At 36.1% G+C, this 24,500-nt stretch overlaps 1 protein-coding gene across 2 annotated transcripts in view; it reads right to left on the reverse strand.

Annotated features, from left to right (window-relative positions):
• The window catches only part of EMCN (endomucin), a 129,220-nt gene that overhangs the window by 21,341 nt on the left and 83,379 nt on the right, over positions 1-24,500 (reverse strand). For both annotated transcript variants that reach the window (XM_011943202.1, XM_011943201.1), the window contains 4 exons: positions 6,839-6,931; positions 6,544-6,603; positions 4,733-4,828; positions 533-557 (listed from right to left, as the gene is read on the reverse strand). In XM_011943202.1, coding sequence (XP_011798592.1) covers positions 533-557; positions 4,733-4,828; positions 6,544-6,603; positions 6,839-6,931 — 274 coding nt within the window. The remainder of the gene's footprint in view (positions 1-532; positions 558-4,732; positions 4,829-6,543; positions 6,604-6,838; positions 6,932-24,500) is intronic.

Raw genomic sequence — 24,500 nt, forward strand, 5'->3', positions numbered from 1 at the left:
TATAAAGGTAGACCACAAACTCATGTCAACAAGGAAAACAAGGTTTGTTTTGACATGAAAAACAATTCATCATGTCTCTTTGCAGCACCTTGGTTGTTACGGTTGCTTGGATTGGTAAAATCTGCTTTATTTTAATCAAGTCAAAGTTGAATAGCCATCTACCTTAAAGGCACTGAGAACTGGCTCAAGGTAGAAGCACAATTTTCCTGTGATAAACATTAAAAATTGTCACTGGGAAAACTATCTAAAAACTCTAGGGATATTTCCTATGTTATTTGGCCTCATAATTATATTCCTTCTTCTACTTTTTCCATTTCATCTTTTTATTTCCCATTTTACCATTCTAAGATTAAACACGATTTTATATTTGGAATTTCTCTGTTAAATGGAGAGAGTTCTGACAAATAGTCAAAGCCAATATGTAGTGCTTCTACACTTTAGAAAATAATCCAAAAAAGTATAAGTAGAGTTAACAATAATTTTCACATGTAAATGGTAGGATCTAAACAAAAGATGATATGGGCTTACTTACTGATCATTTCCATTTTCTGGTGTGCCTAGAAGAAGAGGGAGTTGTTATTAGAGTTGCAAAGAAGTTGGCTACCAAAAATCTGAGGCCCTGTAACCCGCTTACCTGCCGCCCACTCTTTTCTATACGGAGATGTTTCTAAGCCATTTTAAAATATTTTAATTTTCCCCTTGCCAAGCCATTTCCTCAGGTATGGTTAATATTTATCCTGGCATTCATGGGATAGTCCTAATTAGGTCAACTCCACTACATTTAGTTCTGGACTAATCTTGATCTTGTAGTTTCATATCACTATGTGAAATTACTGTTCATTATTGCATATCCCACGGACAACAGAAAATGTCTGTTTATTTCAGTATCTCTGAAAAAATTCTATTAAAAGCATTGAAGATTTTATGCCAGAGAATTGAAGTTTTGACTTTCCTTTGTACATTGTTCTTTTCTGGGACACAAATCACTGTTCGTGGTGAGCTACAATGTAGATACTATATCTAATTGTATCTTAAACCCACTGATTCAGCCTCTCAAAAGAGCCCTGCAGAATGTCACAGAGGCTACTAGCTGCAACTAATCTTTTGTACTCTTTGCTAGGCTGCTTCACACTGTCTGGTAGAAAACACCTGGGGTTTAGAGTGAGAACTCAGAGTGATTCATTCTGCACAAGGACATGGCCTCTCTGGAGTCAATGTTGGTGATCAAATCTTGCGTTAATCTATGGCCAATCAGGCCAACTGTTTAATGTGATTGCATAAGGTTTCCCTTGTTGTGCTCCTTTGCTCTGGTTTTATTCCATTGCTACTCAGCTTCTGTTTCTTAGATTTCCTTTCATATTTAATCTAAATGTTGTCATTGCATATGCCCTTTGAATGTAGTTCTCCTGGCCTTGACTATCCTTGTTTTAAAAAGACCTTAACTTCCACTAATATTTTGGCTGCTTCTATTTCTGTCATCTTGGTTAAGATATCCAATCATAACTCTTAATCCCTAGGATTTAACCCATCGCACCATATGCTGCTGACCAATTAGACTTAACCTCATCTTTGCTCCATCAGTAAGGATTTAACAGCATTTTTTTGATTCCTATGTGTCAAATACAATATCAACTGTGGTGCTAATAGCCCTGTTTTAAAGTGAGTTGATTTTTTAATTTATAATTTTTGTGGGTACATAGTAGGTGCAGATATTCATGGGGTATAAGAGAGATTTTGATATAGGCGTGCAATGTATAAGAATCACATCATGGCTGTGGTGTATTCATCCCCTCAAGTATCCTTTGCGTTACAAACAGTCCAATTATATTCATTGAGTTATTTCAAAGTATACCATTAAGTTTATTATTGACTATAGTTGCCCTGTTGTGCTGTCAAATACTAGGTTTTATCCTTACTTCATATATTTTTGTACCCATTAACCATCTCCACTTCCCCTTCACTACCCTTCCCAGCTTCTGGTAGCCATTCTTCTACTCTCTCACTCCATGAGTTCAATTGTTTTGATTTTTTAGCTTCCAGAAATAAAAACATGGGAAGTTTGTCCTTCTGTGCCTGACTTATTTCACTTAACATAATTACTTCCAGTTCCATCCATGCTGTTGCCAATGACAGGATCTCATTCTTTTTCATGACTGAATGGACATTACTGTGTATAAGCACCACATTTTCATTATCTCTTCATCTGTTGATGGACACTTAGGTTGCTTCCAAATCTTGGCTAGTGTGAACAGTGCTGCAACAAATGTGGGAATGCAGGTATTTCTTTGATATACTGATTTCCTGTGTTAGTCATATATACCCAGCAGTGGGATTGCCGGATCATATAGTAGCTATATTTTTAGTTTTTTTTTTTTTTGAGGAACCTCCAAGCTGTTCTCCATGGTGGTTGTACTAATTTACATTTCCACCCACAGTGTAAGAGGTTTCCCTTTTCTCCGCATTCTCTCCAGCAAAATGTATTGACATTTTTATATGCCTGTTTTAATAATTCTTCCCTAGGAAACTATAGCAATATTCTCATTAGCAGATAGATGCAAGCCAACAGACTGTTTTCTGCATTTATACCATTCTAATTTGGTTAAAGCTCAGTCCACTGTCAACCTTGTCCAGGTAAGCTTAATTTTGTATTGAAATCTCTGATTCATGTTGTCTTCCACAGAGCAGAATGGGTTTACTAATTTCTCGAACTAGATAAAGTCTCTCCCACATATTTGAAGAGTGATTAACTGCAGGTATTTAATGGTGCTAATTTAATGATAACAGTGCTGTAAATTCTGTCTCAGAAACAAAGTTAACAATAACCAAAAAGATTTGGCTACTTGTACAATTGCCAAACTTGACTTTAAAATACTTATGTCTTCAGAATAGCTATCCATAGTGGTTGGAATTTTACACATCCACAGAAGCCTCTTTAATAGAAAATGTCAACTTTTCAAATACTGTATTCTTAAATCTTCCTATGTAAACTAATTTTTAGTATAGCATTTTTTTTTTTACAAATAAATTTAGCACATTAATTTTTACCTATCCTATATACTCAACACTCACAGGCTTCAATTTGGATAGCCGATTTCCAGTAATAGATAGGATTGGTAGGTAGTTCAGAAACTTAGGGAAATTAAACTGACTTATAAAAATGCTGTTTCCCTTCTGAAAACTGAGCAAGGAGACATGTTTCAGACTTTAAGAAGTTTATTCACTGATTTCCAAAGGAAAAGGCATTGATTTGCTTTTACTTTTCACCAAGAACTAAAATGAACTCTGCTGTTTTGGTCTCCTAGTTTCTCCTGGTACTGTCCCGATCATACTACAACTGTCCATGCAATTCACGGTCAGTAGGTGGCCTTAGGGATAACATTCGTTAGTGTCCTGGGGGGCACATTGTCCATGACGTAAACAAAGAATAATGCAGCTTATATTCCTTTTAAAAATAATTGCTTTTTAGCTTTTAACAGTTTATGGGACTTAGGTAGAGTTTTTTAGTGACATATTTAGAATTAAAGTGGGGAAGGAGAATTCTATTTACTGTATATTTAAAAATGTAACTCAATAAGCATATAGGAAGTGCCTGCTATATATTAGGCACCATGCAATGTGAACAATATGTGATTTGTGACTTGGAGGGGTTGCCTGATTTTCAAGAGAGGTAGGCACATGGAGAAATAGGTAACTATTGTATGGTATAATAAATGATATAATCCAAATATGTAGTATTACAATTAAAGGTAGAATTCATTCTGCTTGAATAAGTGGTATGTTATAAAAAGATACAGTAAATCTGTGTTTGAGTTGAGTCCTAATGGGTAAGTTGAAGATTCGATGCGTTATGAAAGGTAAGAGGTGGGCTGGATATTGCAGAAGGAATAGTATGGGTGAGGGCATGGTTACGTGATACTACATTATATGACCGGGGCTGGGCTGTGAAATGGAAAGATAGTTTGGAATTAAGGTAACACGACAGCTGAGCCACAGGAGTTGAAGGGGTATTTAGATGAAGGTTGAGTAAAGAAGAGCCAAAGTTCCTGGAACAGAAAAAAAGACTGAGTGAAGACTAGAATAAATCAGAATTCAGTTAACAATAATTTATCAGTATTAGTTCACTAATTGTGACCAACATACCATCAGATCTTAATAAGCGAATAGGGGAAACTAGGTGTGGTGACTCCCTGTACTATCTTTGTAACTTTCCTGTAACTCTAAGTCTATTCTAAAACAGAAAGTTTATTTTTAAAAAGGATAAAAAATATAACATGGTCATGGAATATACTTTCGTTGGGTGTGTCTCCAAGGAGAGCAATTAGTCACAGAACATTTTTTGAGATTATGGGCCCCTGAGCTGAATTCTTAGCAATCCCTGTCTTTATTTTCTGTTACATAGAAATGGAGTTAATCTTTACCATAGACAACGTGTCATTTTTATGCCCTCTTTACTACCATATTCCCCTGACCACCCACAAAATTTGGGCTATTTCATTAAAAAGAATTTCCCCACATTTGATAATATCTACTAATAGTATTTAATTCCCACCCTGCAATTCACTAGCATTCAGTGGGTGTCTGTGCCCTTCGTCCTTTGTTTCTATGATCAGGAAATACGACATTTCATTTCTTTCTATAACTCTTCTCTCCCTTTAAGAATTTAAAATCAAGTTTAAACTGAGCATATATTCATTCTTCTTTCAGGAAAATAAGAACAAACACAGTTACCTACCCGGGTCTGCCTTCCAGCACATTCGGTACAAACCCACCAGAACAAATACTGAAAGTGTTATTACAATCAAAGCAATGACCACCGGCAAAATAACACCTAAAAAGAATTGGAGACGTTGTCAATTAGAGTGGCTACTGAATTTCACAGCGATAGTTTAGTAACTGAGCAAAAGCATGAGTATTTCCTTTCTTCTTTAAACATCGTTCTATTAAAAACATTATATTTTAGGCAAAGATTTCTCAGATTCATGGAGTTTGCTCTAGTTGTCATTTTTGACATAACCACTTGATGTCAGTCTTGTAACCTTTCTGAAACAAAATTCCAGCCTTAAGAGAGAGTGCCCCATCTTCCTGAAGAAGTGGGGAGATGAAAGACTGGAGAAGCAGAAGTTGTACTCTAGATTATAATTGAATCCACATTCACTCATTACATTTTTTAGTACTTTATAATGAAGTTACTGGGAAAATATATATAACCCAATTGGGATTGCTCTAGTCCTAATGCTGGCTTTCTAAAACACTCACAAATTTCTTTCTATAATAATATCTAAAAACTAGAAAAGGCATAAAATATTGTAAGTAGATATCACAGTGAAGATGATTCTTAAAAATGAACATGATTCAAGAAAGATATGTGTATGTGTGTCTGTTTGGGGCAGTGATGTTGCTGCAGTAACTTAGGGTGAGTTTTTCATATTTGTATCGCCTGCTTTCCTTCCTTGCTTCCTTCCTTCCTGATGGTTATTTCTAAGGTTAAAAGTACAGTGATAAAAGCAAGAGAGCTGTCATAGATGCACAACTAAAGGAAATTAAGATGGCTATTAGTTTAGCATATTTGCTTGCATACATACTCCTTATATATTTATCAGGGGTGAGAATTGTTCTCCAATTCATCTGTAGGATGGTTTACACTTCCATTGTCAGAGTTAAATATTTGTTTTAAGTAAGTTCTGCTGATTTCATAGTAGACCTTAGGTGAAATCATTATTGCCTCCCAAAGTGAAGATGTCGTGAATCAGCAGGTCAGTAATTTCTATGATGACTTATTTAATGGAATGGGTTTACCTAAACTTAATAGAGTCTTTTATAGTAACAGTTTTGAATATAGTCTTTTAATTCTTAATTACTAAGGAAATTATTTTATATTCTATATTCAGTCTTAGCACACACATAAACGTTATATGACATATATAGGTTTTAGTTAAAATGGAACATTTCTTAAAGGCCGTTTTTAATATTCTATGAAGGCAAACAATTTGTTTTTTGATATAGTTTATTTATTGTTTTAATTATTTACTTGACAAAAATGAAATATATTCAGGGTATACAACCTGATAATTTGGAAATAATTCACTTTTACAGGGACATCTACCTGTGCATTTTGGCTTATCTGAAACTAGTGCCATCGAGCCATCCTTGGCCCTTGATTGTAATTGCTAAACACTAAGCTTAGAAAAAAAATTGCCACAGTGTACTTTTTTCCTCTTCTCCTTTTTCTTTCTTTCTCTTTCTTTCTTTCTTTCTTTCTTTCTTTCTTTCTTTCTTTCTTTCTTTCTTCTTTCTTTCTTTCTCTCTCTCTCTCTCTCTCTTTCTTTCTTCTCTTTCCTTCCTTCTTTTTTTTTTTGTCATTAAGACCCGACTCACCTGTGGGAAATTTTCAGAGCAGTCAGCAGTTAGATAGTATTGTGATGGGATTGCAGGCTCAGTAAAGTTGACAAAAGCCTGCCTATAATCTGATTCCTCCCCTTTACTGGTCATATGCAAACATTCTGTATATCTACTGCCATTAATGAAGATATTGCTATTACTCACTGGAATAAGACCGGCTGGTTGCTGAAGTGCTTGCATTTTTTCCACCCTCAGTGCCTATTACTTTAAGAAAGAAAAAAAAAAGTCACTTTTGGTTAATGTGTGCCAATCCTTGCAGTCCTCCCTCCACCCTCATTTAAGGAAGCAGCCATGATTTGTAGGTATGATGCTGCAAGTGCAAAAGATTCAGTCTCATTCTGAAGGAGCTCTGTTTTGTAAGTCAAGATTGGTAGTGTTTCCTTGGTGAAAAAGAAGGTCAGGTAGAGCAGATTTCCACTCAGACACACAGATATCATACCTTGAGACTCTGAGGTGTTTTCTGGAATTGTAACTGGTATTGAGGATACTGTACCAGTTTTAGAAGGTGATGCATCTGGTTGTAAAATGCTACCTGTATGAAAATTACAAATGCAGAATCAGACTATGGTTTTAAGTCTTCATACGGGATTTATTTGCAGATTCAAACAGTTTGCCTCTCTGAAGATCTGTGAAAACTATTTATTGTCGAATAGTAGGATAAATGCAATCATAACACTAAATCATAAGTTCATCCATTCCTCCTGGAAAGATAATTAAATTTGGAATCAAAAAGCCTGAGTATCAGTTTTACATCTTCAGAAAGTCGCCAAGAAAACTTCAGTAAGTTTTTTAGCGTAAGTTACAGCCTGTATAACCTACTGCATAAGATTCCTGTGGGATGTAAATCTATGCAAAAGCATTTTTCAAATTTCAGATATTATAACTTTGGGTGATGGTGATTTTTTTTTGTATCGCACATAGTTAAAATGATCATAACTGTACAGGACTTCAGATTTTATAATATTTATCAGCGATTGAAGGGGAAAAAATTGCAGTTGAGGCTTTGGTTAGAAGAATTGAGGAAAAATCAAAGAAGACTCCTTCATTTTCATCCCTGAAGTTCAGCAGCTGGTTTTATTATGTGCCTTTTCTAGAGTAACTGCTGCTTGGCTGTTTTTTTTCACTAGTGTCCATGCTCTTTTTTTTTTCCAAGGGAAATATAAATAAAAAATGTATTGTTGTTATTTGTTTGTTTAGTTAACATTTGCCATCTTCAATCAGAAGGACTGAAGCAAAATTTATAAGTAAAAATCTACTATTCAAAATCCATAGCTGTCAATAAGTTTAAAGGACATATAAATAATTAAGTATTGTATAAACTGAAAACATGTGTTCTTGTGAATTTGGAATACAGTACAATTTGTACTTAGAAAATTTTTTGAAAATTTTTTCTCTTTCTCTTGCAGTATGAAGTGCTCTATTTAAATCACGCCTGTTTGCCTTGTCTCTTCTCTGAATTGCAAGTTCCTAGAGTGTGAGGGCCATACTTGTCAACACACCCAACAATGAGCTCTGGCCACAGGGGGTGTGCAGTAAAATGTAGCTGACACTAAGAGTCACTTCTTATGATTATAGTTCCTTGGGCGTATTGAGGCCATGTATAATTGCACCAAAGAAATTGATATTTCTATGACTGCCTTGGCTCATTCCTTCTTCACCACCCACATCCCAGCACGCACTGCATGCTCATGCATTTTTGACATCTGTGGGTGAAGAATAATGTTCAGAGTCTGTACCGTTCTTGCCATGCAAGAGATCTGTGGGTGGAAGCTAGATATATGCCCATAAGAACAAAGAAAAATGTCAGGCTAGTGCACTAAGCAGGCAGAAAAAGGAATATTAAATAAAAGAGTGGGAACTAGCTGAAACCTTGGTACTTTCAGCTGCCTTTTCCAGTGTCAAGTAGTTTAGTGAGGATGAATGCTCTTTCAGTTGTCTTGGTGGAGAAGAAGGTGGATGATTAAATAACCGATGATGTTAATCCTCTTGCGATTTCCCAAGGGTTAATTGTCCTACCTTATTACCAAATTCTTGTAGACAGGCTAAATGGCAGCCTCAGGACTAAGTGTAATCTGTGTGGGTCAGAACAAACTCCCAGCTTCCCTGCTTAAAACGTGTTGATGGCCCAGTGCCAATGGTTATTGCTAATGACCCATGGATAGGCCAAAATGTTAACACTTCATAGTGGAAAGATTTGGTGGCTGCTTGAACAAAGACTTTAAATTTGTTTTGTTTTTCTTTAAACTGCAACCTTCAGTTAATAAATTATTTCTGAATCCAGCACACACACACAAACGCACACACAGACACACACACAGATACACACATACAACATTACTGGTCATGATCCAATAATGGGAATTAACCTACAGTTTGAGAAGCTCTGTTTTTTAGCATGATCATATTGCTAATTATGAAATTATGTACTTGGCTGAATCCATAAAATGTGAGCCTAATGTTATTCTTTCTGTGACTCAGATGTGGAATCCATGACATGCTCAGAGCTGATGATCGACACAGTTTTTGTTGAGACTGTATTATCCTATATTACTAACAAAATAGCACTGCCAGAGGACATACAGCAGAGCTATAGCAGAGTGGCTAAGAGCATGATTCTGAAGACAGGATACCTAGGTACAAATCTGACTCTAGCACTTACCCCTGTGGAATCTTGGGCAAGTTGCTTAACTTCTATGTGCCTGAGTTTCCACATATATACATGGAGATTATAATAGTTCTACATCATAGTATTGTGAAAATTATATGAGTAAAAATAAATTCAAACTGCTTAGAAGGGAATGTGATATTAATATGTATATATTATATATAATAATAATTTTCTATTATTATTTTATTATTATTCCCTTAGAGAGTTGAACCTCCCAACCAAGGTCAGTTTGTCTAATTTTCTCAAAAATACTAAGAGTGAAATATATGAACTTCAGCCACTTCTGTGTTTTCAGATGCTTCTTTGCTCTAGTCAAGACATAGAGGAACTGGAGAAACTGGAGTAGAATATGGTACTCTTAGATGACATAGGTTTGTTCTTGGACCCTGACATTTGGTGATTTTTACGATTACTGAATTTGTGGCTATGATATTTCAGGATTTAAGTCCAGCTTGGAAACTTCAGGTCAGAACTTGGAGCAAACTGATGAGACAGAGACCCTCAGAGTCAAGTCTGTTGTAATAATGTATATCCAAATTTACCCCATCAGCATCTGACAGTGGTACATATTTGGACCTCACTGTAGACCAATTACTTAATAAATCATTGCGAGTTTTAAAGAAAGAAGAACTATCAATGTCCCAAGGCACCTCTGATTGCCATAATAATGCTCCTCACAGAACTCCAACTATAGAAAGTGTAAGTGACCAAAATTACCCACGTGTCCTCTGAAACCCATCTCTCTGTTTGTGCTGGTGCCATGTCTCTCTAAGGCTGCTTCCAGCCAATGAGTGGACCTGTCAGGAATATTAGGCTGGCTTGTCCTCGGATGAATGTGGACTGGAGGATTCCCTGATGGTCTCCCTGAGCCTCCCCTAGAATGCATGGCAGCCTAGATGCTTCTGCTCAGCATCTGTGTTCTCTCTCCCTATCACCAGGTCAGATGTGCATTTAGTCTGGTAGCTCTTCTAGACTTTCCTTGTCCCCTCCCAGGCATTTTTTTTTTCTCTCTTAGGTATTTTCCCCTAATAAAATCCTTGTACTTTTAACTGAATCTTGAACTCTGCTTCTCTGAACATTCAGATTAAAGCAGTCTCCCTGGCAAGTATTTAAAAGGCCATTTCCTATTGGAAGCAGAAATGAAGCCTCCAGGAATTTTAAACTGGACTTGGAAGACTTGGGCACTGGTTCATAAGGGAAATATCTGTTTGTCTAAACTTTTTTTTTTTTTTTTTTTTTTTTTTTTTGAGACGGAGTCTCGCTCTGTTGCCCAGGCTGGAGTGCAGGGCGCGATCTCGGCTCACTGCAAGCTCCACCTCCCGGGTTCACACCATTCTCCTGCCTCAGCCTCCCGAGTAGCTGGCACTACAGACACCCAATACCATGCCTGGCTAATTTTTTGTATTTTTAGTAGAGACGGAGTTTCACCGTATGAGGCAGGATAATCTCAGTCTCCTGACCTCGTGATCCACCCACCTCTGCCTCCCAAAGTGCTTGGATTACAGGCGTGAGTCACCGCGCCTGGCCCTGTGTAAACCTTTTATTTTCCCTTTTTATTTAGGGGAAGCCTAACTCTTCCTATGGAGAATCACCCCTTCCCCACTTCATGTGGTAATATGAGATGCCCCTTTTTAATCCAACCTCAGAGTCACTATACGGCTAAAGTTCTCTCCTAAGAATTTGTGTGTGTAGTGATTTTGAGTTATTCTCAGAGTGAAGCTCTAACGGGACTATCTATGGGTGTACAAAATCCCTGAAATTACTACGATGCCATCCTTCTTTTTTCTGTGAGTTTCCCTCCCAAATTTTTTTGGCTAAAAGAAATCTTGGGCAGGGCATGGTGGCTCACGCCTGTAATTCCAGCACTTTGGAAATGGTCTCTAATTGTAATTTGATAGATTATTCATATCCCATTTTAGAAAATAACTTTTCAGCCTTTGACACAAATCTTTCTCTTCTGCTTATCACATGTTCTTTATGTGGCTACCAAGAGAATAGAGCAGACTCTATTGATTTTTTTTTTTTTTCTTTTTGGTTTCCTTGGTTGGTTCCTCCTTCTCTTTTTTTAAAAATCTTTTTAATTTTTCGTCTTATATTGAGACAGAATCTTGCTCTGTCTTCCAGACTGAATTGCAGTGCTTCCCTGCAGCCTTCATTTACTGGGCTCAAGTAATCCTCCTGCTTCATCCTCCTGAGTAGATAGGGCCACAGGTATGCACCGCCACACTCAGCTAATTTTCTCTCTCTTTTTTTTTTTTTATTGTAGAGATGAACCTTGCTGTGTTTCTCAGGCTGGTCTCAAACTCCTGGCCTCAAGTGATCTTCCCACCTCAGCCTCTCAAAGAGCTGAGATTATAGGCATGAGTCACCACACCTGTCCCCTTTTTCTTTCTAAATTATAATCTTGGAGTGCCCCCTAGAGTTTAGTCCTTGGTCCTCATCTCTAATGACCCTCATTTATTTGGAGATTTCATTCAATTTCGAGGTTTAAATGCATCAATGTCACTGACTCCCCAACTTATACTCCCATACCAGACCTTTTCCTAAGCTCTGGATTTGTAAATTCAGATACTTAACTTAGCAAGTAATACACATTTTAAACTCAACATGTTCACACTTTAACTTCCACTCTATCCAAAGCCTTCCCATCCTAGTTTGGAGCAGACATTCCTTCCAATTGCTCAGGCCAACGACCTATTTTTGGCTCATCTCTTTCTATTCTATTCCACATGCAATCATCAGGAATACTTATTGGCTTCACCTCCTAAATAAATCCAGATTTTGAGATTTTTTGCCATCTACTCTGTGATCACCCTGGTCAAAGCCACCATCTTCTCTCTCCTGTATCCTTTCTTCAGCTGACAGTGTCTCTTCAGCTCTCTGAGTTATAAAACATGAGTCGGTTAGTGTAACACTGTTGCTCAAAGCCCTCAGTGATTCACCATTCCACTTAGAGAAAAAGCCAAAGTCCACACAATAGCCCACAAAACCCTAGGTAATCTGCCTGGCAAATCCCCTGCCTCAACTTTGCCCACTTGCTTAATGCTGTCCCTTAAACATGTCAGGCCTCTCCTCAAATTCTAGCTCTGCCTGGATGTTCTATCTCCACATATTGGGTGACTCACTTCCTTCTTGTGTTTACTCAACTCTTTTCAGGAAGACTTACCTTGGCCACTTTTTTCAATCTTGCAAACCCTTCCCTACCTCTCCAGTGCTTGTGATCCCTTCCTCTTCTATTGCTGCACATTTTCTCTTTCTCAGATCACTTATATCTTTTAACTTACTATATAATTTAGTTAATTATTATTTTATTGGGTATAGTTTACTTTCCCTGCGAGAATATAAGAACCTCTAGGGCAAAATCTTTATTTTGCTCGCTGATATTTCCCAAGTGTTATAACAGTGTCTGGAAGTAGGGTCCCTCACTATTCACTGAATGGATAAACAAACTTCTTGGCAGCAGAATTGACTACTATGAAAGATGAAGTGAATTTATGAGATTACCTTTTAATCTTAATATTGGGATTGGCACATATTTAAAATCAAGATATTATTATTGTTCTCATTCATTCGACAACAAGAACAAAAATAGAGACCTACTTTAGGACCACCACTAAATGTTGAAGAAAATACAACAGAGTATGAGAGGTAGCTGTTGCATTTAAGGAGCTCACATTTTAGTAGGGGAGGTGAGAAGCATATCCCAAAATTGAGAGATGTTAAACATGCAATAAAGAACAAGTAAAACATCATGGCAAAGACCAAGGATTGAAATAGGAGAGACTATGTTATTGTTTATTAAATTTTACTTATAACTCTTTAAAAAAGGACTTGAGGAGCTTAAGCAATTTTACAGACCATAAGATGAATGAAATTGAAATAAGAAATTAGAACAAATGCAAATGAAAGAAGTAAACAGGCCCTTTCTAAGAGTTAATACCGGGTGTTAACATAATTGTTGCTGTTGGCCACAAGAATGGACTCTGAGCACCCTGACACTCAGGGAAAGGAGAACATGTGGTCTACTCTGGGCTTTTATTATTGGAGAGGAAAATAATCTGTTATATAAGTGATACATGAGTGGTATAGACAATAAGTGCTATGACTATGGTTGGTGCAATTCTGTGTTTTGGAAAGGGAGCATGTTGATGTAATCCTGGAGTCTCCTCTAACTAGGATTTTAGATTCTTTTCAATCTGTGGCTAGTATGTATTTTCACACACAATGGCACCCCCTATTTACGTAATAGGTAAAATATCACAGGAGGAATTTTCTGCCTTCAGATGATGAAAATTAATTCCCGCTCTCATCTGACCTTAACTTTCTGACCTGGTTATACTCTTATAGCAATGCAAAAAAAAGTTGTACCTTAAATTTCCTTTGCTTTGCTTTGGGCCGTCAATGTTAGTAACCTGAGGTAATAACATCTTCTAACCCAGAAATAAAGGAATAACTGAATGGAGATTAATTTACTTTAGGTAATTCTGTAGAAATATTTGTTGTAGAAAAAGGATATATTTTTCTTTTTGATTTAAATAGTTTTTACAAAATTATATATGATGAGAGTGACTGAGGCACTGTGCTAATTACTTCCATATGTGCTAATTTATTTTATTCTTAAGTAAACATTCTTAATCCTGTGTTTTAAAGATGAGAGATACTGTGGCTCAGAGAGATAAGGTAATATATTTAACAGTAAGTGCAAAGCTAAGCCATAAGCCAAATATGACTCAAAACCCTTTCTGTTTTCTTTCTAATATGCCATGTAATCGATAGATTTTAAAATGTTTATCTTAGTTACTTATGGCATCATTATCAATGGAATCAATAAAATCTGTTTTTAACATTCTGAAAGTTTTGAGATATTCTTATCCCCTCCTGCATCATGAATATAGACATGAAAACATTAAGAAAGATTTTATTTTCAAACCCTTAAAAGAGACTAAGTGTCTTGCAAATATTAGCACGCTTAATTATTGTATTATTAATATTTGCATTTTACAAAGTAGAAACTGATGCCTAGAGAGATTCATTTGCCCAGAGCCACACAGCAAGTAGGTGGCAGAGCCAGGATTTGAATGCAAGCTCTAGAGTCTGTGATATCAACCCCAAAATCATGCTGCCTAAGCTGCTGCATTTCAGTAGGGATGAGTTATAAAGATAAGACTCTTATTTTTGCTACATAAAATATAATCTATTTTCAATTTAGGCCTCAATCACAAAGGCATTTTTCTTATCAAAACAAGCTAAACACTTTCCTTCAGTAGGTCAAACCAGACCATGCAGATAGACAGAAGGGGAGAGGGAGAATTATTCCTAATATAGTAAATAAAGCATGTCATAGAGTTTATTGGAGGACCATACCCTTTTAGCAACAGCAGGAAATGTGTTGGTTCCTAAAGTGATTGCTGGGCAGCTCACCAGTGAAGACTGTGAGTTTTTATGACTTTTCAGTGTAGACTAGGGTGATGCAAGAATAGTGCAGAGCACTACTTTGAGATTCAGCAGATCTCTGAACTAGATAAGAAACCACTTAGCCATACCTGGAATCTGTACAATTTCCTAAGGGGAAGTTTGTACCAGACACTACCACATATGCATTGATATATTTCTCATTCGATAATTGAATTCTTTTATTCTCAATTAATTTTCTAAACACCTTAAAATCCTAAGTTTAAAAAAAGCTCTAGATATTACTCTGCTAGAGTTATATTTCTAGCTTGACTGGATCCCAACTAAATGACAATAGCAGGATTCTGTCATTCAAAGTTAGAAAACTCAGATAAACTACCCCTGTATAGAATGATTCATGTTTCACTTTATGTAAGTTCCTAGAGGTCAGCAGCCAATGCCCAAAACTAAGAGTGTCAACCACAGTGAATATACTCAGACAGGATGGAGCATCCTTTTTCCCAAAGGCCCGTGGTCAGGTTTGGTGGCACTTCTCATACCTGTTCTGACTTTGTTTTTCTATCAACTGTAATGACCACAATGCAACTGAGACTCTGAAACACAGTTAAGGAAAGTAAAACAGATATGTATGATGAGATCTTAAGTTATGCTAGTTGCTGTGGGAATATTGTGATGATTAATTTTGTGTGTCATATTGAATGGGCCACAGGGTGCCCAGATGTTTGGTCAAGTATTGTTCTGAGCATGTCTGTTAGGGTGCTTTTGGATAAGGCTAACATTTGAATCAGTAAACTGAGCAAAGCAGATAGCCCTCCCTGACTGGTTGCCTCTCGTCCAACCAGTTGAAACCCTGGGTAGAACAAAGAGGGAACTTTTTCTGCCTAACTCTCTTGAACTGGGACATTGGTCTTTCCCTGACTTAGGACACAAATTGAAACATTGGCTCTTCTTGGAGCTTGAGGCTGCCAACTTTTAGACTGGAACTTATGCCATCAGCTACCCTGGTTCTCAGGCCTTTGGACTCAGGCTGGAATTACTCCATCAGCTGGCCTGAGTCTTTAGACCTCTCAGCCTCTATTATCACATGAATCAATTCTTACAATACATCTTTCTCTATCTCTCATTCTCATTTGCTCTCTCTCTCTCCCCCGACATCCCTCTATTTCCCTGTCTCTCTCTGTCTCTCGCTCTCACTGTCTGTACACAACCAATTGGTTCTGTTTATCTGGGGGATCCTAATACAGTTGTTTTCCCCAGAAAATTAAGGGTTAATGGCTTATTCCTCTCTCAATTCGGTAAGGCACAATGGTCCATTTTGCTCAGGGTTGAGGTCTCTTATCAATGAAATCAAAAGGTTCATTTTCAAGGACAAGTTATTAGCTCTGCCTATCTGTGTGAAAATGATAAGGCTAAAGAAAAGTGAATTCCATCATTGCTTAAAATTGTTGTAATGGCTATGCAATGTTTGCATTTATCTTTTTTATTTTTTTATTTTTTTTTATTTTAGACGGAGTCTCGCTCTGTCGCCCAGGCTGAAGTGCGGTGGCGCGATCTCCACTCGCTGCAAGCTCTGCCTCCCGGGTTCACGCCATTCTCCTGCCTCAGCCTCCCGTGTAGCTGGGACTACAGGCGCCCGCCACCGCGCCCGGCTAATTTTTGTATTTTTAGTAGAGACAGGGTTTCACCGTGTTGGTCAAGATGGTCTCTATCTCCTGACCTCGTGATCCGCCCGGCTCGGCCTCCCAAAGTGCTGGGATTACAGGCGTGAGCCACCGCAGCATTTATCTTTAGGGAATAAACAGACCTTCATCACTTTTCAGTGGGTCTTTTAATCTCCTCATTAGGTCTGAACTTAGAGCAAGAAAAATGAGCAGGTAGAATAATCTGGCTGCCAAGGGGTCAATACTTTCATGAACCCTTTCTCATCTTTTAAAACTGGCTTTTTTTCCCCACCCAATGGTTACCTCAACCACAGCCAAAGGAATAAAACCAAAAAACAAAGAACAAAAATTACTCTATCCTCTGATCTTATGTAAGATTATCTGAAATTCACCCGTAACATATTACTTTATGCCTACATGACTACTAGAATTATTATAGTTATGTATAATATTGACTTGTGTCCTTAGTAACTGCCAATGGCAGACTCCATGTATTCTTCCTCTGTTAGCTAGTGTGCACGTGATAGGAACAGGACGAATATTTATTAAATGCCTTGGTTAATGGTAGTTGATTAAATATACCATTCTGTACAGTTAGCACAGGTTCATACCAAATTTGGGGCCTTACTGGTTATGTTACAGTGGGCAGTTGCAGTTTGATTTTTCCCCAATACTTTGAATATTGAGCATAATATTCTCATGTTAAGCATCATTAAACACAGCTTTCTATCACATACTACTATTGTGCTATTGAATGAAATGAGTGGAGATATCTTTAGACCTTGATTGATCAATTGATCATTTCCACATAACTATAATTATCTTTCTTTGATCTCTCATTTTAAAAATTAAATACATTTTTAAAAATAAATTTTATTGTGTATATTTAAGGTATACAACATGATATTATGAGATACATTTAGATAGTAAAAGTTACTAGAGTGAGGTAAATGAATACATCAATCATCTTACATAATTATACATTTTAGTTGTTTTTGTGGCAAGAGCATTGAAATCTACTCATTTAGCATGAATCCCAAATACAGTACAATTGTGTTAACAATGTCCTTATGTTGTACAATAGACTCCTAGACTTTACCTCACATAACTGCTACTTTGTATCCTCTAATCTACATCTCCCCATTTCCTGTCTGTCCCTGGTAACCACTGCTTTGTTCTCTATCTCTGTATATTTGAATTTTTTCTTTTAGATTTCACATGTAAGTGAGATCATGCAATATTATTTCTGTGTCTAGCTTATTTCACTTGGCATAATGTCCTCCATGTTCATCCATGTTTTGGCGAAAGGCAAGTCTCACTATTTTTTAGGACTAAATAATATTTCACCAAATATGGAATATTATTCTTTATCCATTCACCCATTAACAGACACTTAGATTGTTTCTACATCTTGGCTGAAAATGGGAGTTCACATATCCTTATATGGTAGTAATTTCATATCCTCTGGGTATATGCCAGGAAAAGGGATTGATGGATCACTTGGGTAGTTCTATTTTTAATTTCTTTCAAAATCTCCATACCATTTTCTTTTCTTTTCTTTTCTTTTCTTTTTTTTTTGACAGAGTCTCACTCTGTCATCCAGGCTGGAGTGCAGTGGTGCCATCTCGGCCCACTGCAACCTCTACCTTCCAGGTTCAAGTGATTCTCCTGCCTCAGCCTCTTGAGTAGCTGGGATTACAGTTACGCCACCACGCCTAGCTAATTTTTGTATTTTTAGTAGAGATGGAGTTTCACCATGTTGGCCAGGCTGGTCTCAAACTCCTGACCTCAGGTGATCCTTGTGCCCCAGCCTCCAAAGTGCTGGGATTACAGGCATGAGCCACGGCACCCAGACAAAATCTCCATACTATTTTCTATAATGGCTGCACCAGTATGCGTTTCCATCAATAGTGTACACGAGTTCCCCTGGCTGATAAAAGGTGGAAAGATCTTGAATCAACAACCTAACATCACAACTAAAAGAACTAGAGAACCAAAAGGAAACAAACCCCAAAGCTGTCAGAAGACAAGAAACAACCAAGGTCAGAGTGGAACTGAAGGAGATAGAGACATGAAAAAATCTTCAATAAATCAATGAATCCAGGAGCTGGCTTTTTGAAAAAATTAATAAAATAGACTACTATCTAGACTAATAAAGAAGAAAGGAAAGAAGAATCAAATAGACAAAATCAGAAATGATAAGGGGGATATCACCACTGACCCCACAGAAATACAAACCACCATCAGAGAATACTATAAACACCTCTGTGCACATAAGATAGAAGAAATGGGTAAATTCCTGGACACATACACCCTCCAAAGACTGAACCAGGGAAAAACTGAATCCCTAAATAGACAAAACGAGTTTCAAAATTGAGACAGTAATAAATAGCCTACCAAGCAAAAAAAACAAAAACAAACAAACAAACAAAAACCCTGGTACCAGATGGATTTACAGTTGAATTCTACCAGAGGTACAAAGAAGAGTTGGCACCATTTCTACTGAAACTATTTTAAATAATTGAAAAGGAGGAACTCCTCCATAATTCATTTTATGAGGCCAGCATCATCCTGATACTAAAACCTGGCAAAGACACAACAAAAAAGTAAAACCTCAGGTCTATATATCTGATATACATCAATGCAAAAATCCTCAGTAAAATACTGGCAAACTGAATCCAGCAGCACATCAAAAAACTTATCCACCATGATCAAGTTGGCTTCATCACCAGGATGCAAGGTTGGTTCAACATAAGGAAATCAATAAATGTAATTCATCATGTAAACAGAACTAAAGCCAAAAGTCACATGATTGTCTCAATAGATGCAGAAGAGGCCTTCAATAAAATTCAAAATCGCTTTACGTTAAAAACTCTAAATAAACTGGGTGTTGAAGGAACATACCTCTAAATAATAAGAGTCATATATGACAAACCACAGGCAATATCATATTGAATGGGCAAAACCTGGAAGCATTCCCCTTGAAAATCAGCACAAGACAAGAATCCCCTCTTTTACTACTCCTATTCAACATAGTATTGGAAGTTCTGGTTAGGGCAATCAGGCAAGAGAAAGAAATAAAGGATATTCAAATAGAAAGAGAGGAAGTCATATTATCTTTGTTTGCAGATGACATGATCTTGTACCTAGAAAACTCCGTTGTCTCAGCCCAAAAGCTTCTTAAGTGGATAAGCAACTTCATCAAAGTCTTGGGATACAAAATCAATGTGCAAAAATCGCTAGCATTCCTATACACCAACAGCAGGCAAGCAGAGAGTCAAATCATGAATAAACTCACATTCACAATTGCTACAAAGAGAATAAAATACCTAGGAATACAACTAACAAGGGAAGCAAAGAACCTCTTTGAGGAGAACCACAAACCACTGCTCAAAGAAATCAGAGAAGACACAAACAAATGGAAAAACATTCCATGCTCATGGATAGGAAGAATCAATATTGTGAAAATGGCCATACTGCCCAAAATAACTTATAGATTCAGTGCTATTCCCATTAAGATGCTATTGACATTCTTCATAGAATTAGGAAAAAAATTGTTTTAAAATTCATATGGAACCAAAAAGAACCCAAATATGCAAGTCAATCCTCAGCAAAAAGAACAAAGCTGGAGGCATCACCTTACCTGACTTCAAACTATATTACAAGGCCACAGTAACCAAAACAGGATGGTGCTAGTACAAAAACAAGCACATAGACCAATGGAACAGAATAGAGAACTCAGAAATAAGACCACACACCTAAAACAATCTGATCTTCAATGATCCTGACAAAAACAAGCAATGGGGAAAGGATTTTCTATTTAATAAATGATGTTGGGAGAGCTGACTAGCCATATGCAGATAATTGAAACTGGACCCCTTCTTTACACCTTATACAAAAATTAACCCAAGATGGATTAAAGACATAAATGTAAAACTGAAAACTATAAAAACCCTAGAAGAAAATCTAGGCAATAGCATTCAGGACATAGGCACAAGCAAAGATTTCATGATGAAAATGTCAAAAGCAATTGGGACAAAAGCAAAAATTGATGAGTGGGGTCCAATTAAACTAAAGACCTGCTGCACAGCAAAAGGAACTATCATCAGAGTGAACAGACAACGTACAGAATAGGAAAAAAAAAATTGCAATCTATCCATGTGGCAAAGGTATAATATCCAGACACTACAAGGAACTTAAACAAATAAACAAGAAAAAAAAAAACCCATTAAGAAGTAGGCAAATGACATGAACAAATGCTTCTCAAAAGAAGACATTCATGCGCCAACAAACATATGAAAAAAAGCTCATCATTGATAATTGGAGAAATGCAAATCAAAACCACAATGAGATACCATCTCATGCCAGTCAGAATTGCGATTGTTAAAAAGTTAAGAAACAACAAATGCTGATGAGATTGCAGAAAAAAAGGAATGCTTTTACACGCTTGGTAGGTGTGTAAATTAGTTCAACCATTGTGGAAGACAGTGTAGCAATTCCTCAAAGACCTAGAAGCAGAAATACCATTTGACCCAGCAATCCCTTTACTGGACATAAACCCAAAGGAATATAAATCATTCTATCATAAAGTTACATGCATGCATATGTTCATTGCAGCACTGTTCACAATAGCAAAGATATGGAATCAACCCAAATGTCCATCAATGATAGACTGGATAAAGAAAATCTGGTATATATACACCATGGAATACTGGGTATCCATAAAAAGTAATGAGATCATGTCCTTTGCAGGGATATGGATGGAGCTGGAAGCCATTATCCTCAGCAAATGCATGCAGAAACAGAAAACTAAAGACTGTATATTCTCACTTACAAGTAGGAGCTGAGCCATAAGAACACATGGACACATGGGGCAGGGGACAACACACACTGGGGCTCATCAGTGGTGGGAGAAGTGTGCAGGGGAAGAGAGAGCATTAGAAGTAGTGAATGGATGCTGGGCTTAATACCTAGGTGATGGGATGATCTATGCAGCAAACCACCATGGCACATGTTTATCTATGTAACAAACTTGAACCCATCTGCACATACTGCACATATACTCCGGAACTTAAAATGAAAGTTGGGGGAAGAAAAGAATTCCCTTGTCTTCACACCCTTGCCAACATTTGTTGTCTTTTGACTTTTTGATAATATCTATCCTAATGGGTGTGAGGTAGTATCACGTAGTGGTTTTGATTTATATTTCCATGATGATTAATGATGTTGACCACCTTTTCATGCACACGTTGGCAGTTTTCATGTCTTTTTTCACCAAATGTCTATTCGGGGTTTTTTGCCCATTTTTTAATCTTGCTATTTGTTTTTCTACATTTGCATCTTAACCCCTTATCAGGAATATGGTTTACAATTTTTTTTTCACAATTTATACTGTGCTGTTTTATTTTGCTGATTTCTTCCTTTGCTGTGCAGAAGCTTTTTAGTTTGATGTAGTCCCATTTATTTATTTATTTTTGATTTTGTGGCCTGAGCTTTTGGTCGAATTTCAAAAAAAAGAACAAACAAACAAACAAACAAAAAAAACCTTGCTGAGGCCAACGCCCAGAAGATTTTCCCCTATGTTGTCTTCTAGGAGTTTTATAGTTTCTGCTCTTACCTTTCAGTCTTTTATCCATTTCAGTTGATTATTGTGCATAGTTAAAGATAGAGTCCAACTTCATTCTTTTGCATGTAGAAATCCAATTTTTGCAGCATCATTTAGTGAAAAGACTATTATATATCCATTGTGTGCAGTTGGTGACTTTGTAAAGAATTTGTGGACAATAAATGTTTGGATTTATTTCCAGGATCTTTATTCTATTTCACTGGTCTATGTGTCTGTTTTTATGCCAGCACCATATTGTTTTGTTTATTATAGATTTATAATATAATTTTAACTCAGGAAGTGTGATGCCTCCAACTTTGTTTTTTTCTTTTCAGAATTGTTTTGGCTATTTGGGGTCATTCATGTTTTCATACGTATTTTTGGAATTTTTTTCATTTCTGTGAAGAATGATCTTGAGATTTTAACAAGGATTGTGTTGAATCTATGTATTGCTCTTTGACATTTTAATAGTATAAATTCTTCTGATTCATAACTACAGGGTATCTTTCCATTTATTTCTGTCTCCTTCAATTTCTTTTATCAATGTTTTCTCTTTTTCAGTATACAGATGTTTCACTTGCTTGGTTAAATTTATTCATAAGGACAGACGGTCCTCAACTTACAAGTTTTAACTTTACTATGGGGTTTAAGACATAACCCCATTGTAAGCTGAGGAGCATCTAGACTTGTGATGGTTTGACTCAACAATTTTTCAACTTTAATATGAGTTTATCAGGGTATTGAGTGAATTTTTTACATACAACATTTTCAACGTATGATGGCTTTATCAGAATGTAACCCCATGGTAAGTCAGAAAGCATCAATAATATTTTATGGTACCATAAATTAAATTTTTTTTTCAGTTAGATTGTTATTTGTATACGACATGCTACTGACTTTTGTATGTTAATTTTGCATTTTGCAACTTTACTGAATTCATTTATTAGTTCTAACAGTTTTTTTCTGTGGAATCATTACACATATGATTGTTTCATCTGCAAATGGAGTTCTTTTTTCTTTTTGATTTCAATGCCTTTTATTTCTTTTTCTTGTATGATTGCTCTTGCTAGTACTTCTGGTACTCTGTTGAACAGAAGTGACAAGAGTGGGCATCCTTATCTAGTACTGTGTCTGAGTGGAAAAGCTTTTAACTTTTCCCCATTGATTATAATTGTAGCTGTGGGTTTTTCATAAATGATTTTATTATATTGAGAAACATTCCTTTTATGCCTAAACTGTTGAGAGTTTTTTTTTTTTTTAAATCAAGTATTGGTGTCGGACTTTGTCAAATGCTTTTTCTGTGTCAAGATCATTGTGTGGTTTTTATCTTTCATTCTGTTAATGTGATATATTACACTGATTGATTTGTGTATGTGAAACTAGCCTTGTATGTCAGAAATAAATCCCACTTGGTCACAATATATAATTCTTTTGGTATGCTGTTGGGTTTAGTTTGTTATGTTATTGGGTTTATTTAATCCTCAATATTTTACTAAGGATTTTTGCATCTGCATTTGTCAGAGAGATTGGTCTGCATTTTTCTTTTCTTGTAATATCTTTGTCTGACTTAGGTATCAAGGTGATGTGGTACTTATAAAATGTGTTTGGAACTATTCATTTTACTTCTATTTTTTAAAAAGAGTTTAAGAAGTATCAGTATTCATTCTCTGAAGGTTTGCTAGAATTCAGTTTTTATAAACCCATCTGTTTCTGGGCTTTTCTTTGTTGGGAAGTTTTTTTTATTACTTCTTTGATCTCTTTATTTGTTATTGGTCTGTTGTTCAGGCTTTCTATTTCTTCTTGAATTGATCCTGGTAGGTTTTTGGGTTTTTGTTTTGTTTTGTTTTGTTTTATTGTGTTTTTTAAGCAATTTACCTGTTTACTCTAGATTATCCAGTCATTGACATATATTTTTTCATAATAGTCTCTTATGATCCTTTTAATTACTGAGGTGTTTCATTTTTTCACTTTAATTTTTGATTTTATTTATTAGTCTTCCCTTTTTCTTCATTTAGACCAGCTAAAGGTTTATCCTTTTTTTATTTTTTCAAAGCACGAACTCTTAATTTTATTGATTCTTCTTATGATTTTTCTGTTCTCTATTTGATTTATTTCTGTTTTTATTTTTATTATTTTCTTCCTTCTGCTAATTTGGGGTTTAATTCATTCTTCTTTTGTTAGTTCCTTGAAGCGCAATGTTAGATTACTTATTTGAGATTCTTTTTGTTTTTAATGTAGGCACGTATTGCTATAAACTTTTCTCTGAACTGCTTTTGCTACATTTCATAGGTTTTGGTATGTTGTGCTTTGATTGTTCTTTGTTTCAAGATATTTTTTAATTTCTCTTTTTATTTCTTCTTTGACTCATTGGTTGTTCAGGAGCATGTTACTTAGTTATATAATTGTGGATTTTCCAAGATTCCTCTTATCATTGATTTCTAGTTTCATAGCATTATGGTCTGAAATGATACTAGATATTATTTCAATTTTAAATTTATTAAGTCTTGTTTTGTGACTTATTGTATGGCCTAGCCTAGGGAATGTTCCATTTGAACTAAAGAAAAATGTGGTATATTATGCTGCTGTTAAAGCTCTGCATATATCTGTTAGGTCTAATGGGTGAAAAGTGCAATTCAAGTCGAGTATTTCTTTATTAATTTTCTGTCTGGTTGATCTATCTACTGTTTTTAAATTATTTTTTATTAATTTTGTGTTCCTTTTTGTTTTAATAGCTTTTGGGGTACAAGTGGTTTTT

Source organism: Colobus angolensis, unplaced genomic scaffold (assembly GCF_000951035.1).
Source record: "Colobus angolensis palliatus isolate OR3802 unplaced genomic scaffold, Cang.pa_1.0 Scaffold217, whole genome shotgun sequence".
Lineage (NCBI taxonomy): Eukaryota > Metazoa > Chordata > Mammalia > Primates > Cercopithecidae > Colobus > Colobus angolensis.